This window comes from Ornithodoros turicata, chromosome 1, assembly GCF_037126465.1.
Source record: "Ornithodoros turicata isolate Travis chromosome 1, ASM3712646v1, whole genome shotgun sequence".
Taxonomy (NCBI): Eukaryota; Metazoa; Arthropoda; class Arachnida; order Ixodida; family Argasidae; genus Ornithodoros; species Ornithodoros turicata.
This window is the reverse complement of record NC_088201.1, coordinates 11,520,648-11,522,811: the sequence shown is the minus strand read 5'-3', so window position 1 is coordinate 11,522,811 and position 2,164 is coordinate 11,520,648. Positions and strand designations below refer to the sequence as shown.

The window sequence follows — 2,164 nt, the reverse complement described above, 5'->3', positions numbered from 1 at the left end:
TACCATTGTGATAAAACGTTTATTGCACAGTCAGCTTACAGTACCCTTAGCATATAGACACGATCTGCATAATGTACAAAATTTACAACGGCGGGATGAACATCACGAAGAAGGTCAGGCCAAGGTGGCGTCCGCAGGAAGAGGGGAAAGTGCGGGGGACTGCAGCAGAGCAAGCAGCGTAGGATCTGAAAAAGACAAGGCTACAGAAAACCAGGTAGGCCCAACAGAAAGGCCTAAAAAACCAGTGGCGACCTGAAGCAGTTAACTGCTCAGGGCGTATATTACGCACGCCGCAAGGCCGGACGAAAGGTGTGGGACGGCACACCATCGGCCTCTGATGCTTCAGAGGTATTGGCAATAGCATATGTAAGAAACAGATCTAAGAGTAGAAAGCGTCACGGCTTACAATCAAGCTCCCTCGCGGTAATGGCTGTTGTCTTTTGTCTGAACGGAGCTTGTACCACTGGAAGGGAGGAGGCAGCTAAATATAAATGACAAAGACCCTATAGAAGATGCGTTACAACACTTACGAGTAGGATCCATTCCGGCCGCTTTACACCGGGCCATCCTGCAAGCCTTGCACCCGCTCCGTTCCGTCACAGCTACGCAGTTGCCGTCCCCAATGCACTTGTAAACTTTGTTTAAAGCAACAACACGACGGAAAAAGCCCTGCGGAAGGAGACAACAGCTTAACGATCGGAAAGCAACGATAACACAGCGTGCGACACAATCGCGTCGCCGCCACGAACTTAATCGGTGACAGTTGATAACACGGAACACACCCCACGGAAAAACAATATTACGAGCACGAAACTGAGAACAGTTAAGCACCATACAATTTGCAGAAGGCAACAGTACCTTGCAAGCATCGCATGTGGCAGCGTTGTAATGGAACCCTGTCGCTGGCCTCAGGCACACGGTGCATTCTCTGGCCCTGATAGTAGAAAATAAACATGGATGAAAGCAGCATAACAGGAACAACAGGACATCATATCTGTCTGCTTTCCAAAATATTCTCAAATTTTCAATGCAACAGACGGGAGTGCGGTAATTCCGTATACGCAGCGATAACATGCACGTAAAGCAACAAAAAAAGCTTACTCTGACTTGGGCCGTGGGGTCCGCCTCTGAACAGTCTTATATTGTACAGGTGAGTAGCCGGTGTAGCTGAAATCTGTCGGAGTAACCACGCCAGAGTCCTCAGAAGCCTCCGGTGAAAACCTTTGACTCGGCGAGCCGGTAGACCCGTTGGGTGAACCGCCGTGGTCGTAGACATAGCCTCTGCAGTTGTCGCCGATTGCAGCATGAACTGCGGGATAGTGTTGATACCACACAGAAGGAGCTTGCGAAGTTTGATAGGCGTAATGTCGACCACCGTACGGGTGGTAGCGGCAGCTTTGTTGGCTCCAGCCAGTGGCTGCCACTTGCTGATAAGCGTACCCGTCGTAGATCTGGCTCACGTACTCGCCGTAGTTATAATCCCACTGCGGGTCCATAGACGCTGAAATGAATGCACATGAATTTGAAGCACCCGAAACACACGCTCAGAATATAAATCCCTACCTTGAGGAACGTAGTAATCCGGCGTGTCTACTGCAGTTAAGCCACGCTGTGCAGTGTACTGGTCTGCAGTACCCATAGCCGTACTGCTGTCCTCGATTGCTTCTGCCGCAGGCTCTAATTTCGGAGTTTTAAGGGATCTCTCGAGCTCCTCGCAAAATTTCTGAGAGACTGCAAACGTTGCGTAGGTTGAACAAAGTAAATTATTAGCATCCACAACTAGAATCAACAATTGAATGATGGCGGTTGAAGAAAAATTGCCACATCCTCTGCAACGTTAGAATCATCAATTTGTCAAAACTAACAGACTCATCGCAATAGCCATGGAGACAGCGTTTTCCCTAGACTTTCCCTATAGTCGCTACACCTCACGCGTCACATCGTGATTTTATATCGCGCAATGATTAGCCCGGAAATCCGAACATATAAATGGTAAACACAACTTACCAGACATTGTGTCAGCATGCGGTCAGCAACGGCAGCAGTGTACCGGTGTTACTGTCCCTGGCACGAGGCTGTATCAAATGCTGACGCGCTGGTTGGTGGAGCCCTCTCGGTCACAGGGTTCAATGGCTCACCTTCCCTCAAAAGCGGTGACTTGGTT

At 49.4% G+C, this 2,164-nt stretch overlaps 1 protein-coding gene across 1 annotated transcript; it reads right to left on the bottom strand.

Annotated features, from left to right (window-relative positions):
* On the bottom strand, positions 1-2,164 carry LOC135397028 (nuclear receptor subfamily 4 group A member 1-like). The gene is made up of 7 exons (XM_064628336.1): positions 2,008-2,164; positions 1,564-1,731; positions 1,102-1,501; positions 859-934; positions 531-669; positions 407-463; positions 1-185 (listed from the first exon to the last, which is right to left on the bottom strand). Exons 1-7 carry the CDS (start codon positions 2,012-2,014, stop codon positions 115-117), a joined length of 918 nt encoding a protein of 305 aa, XP_064484406.1. The 5' UTR covers positions 2,015-2,164; the 3' UTR covers positions 1-114.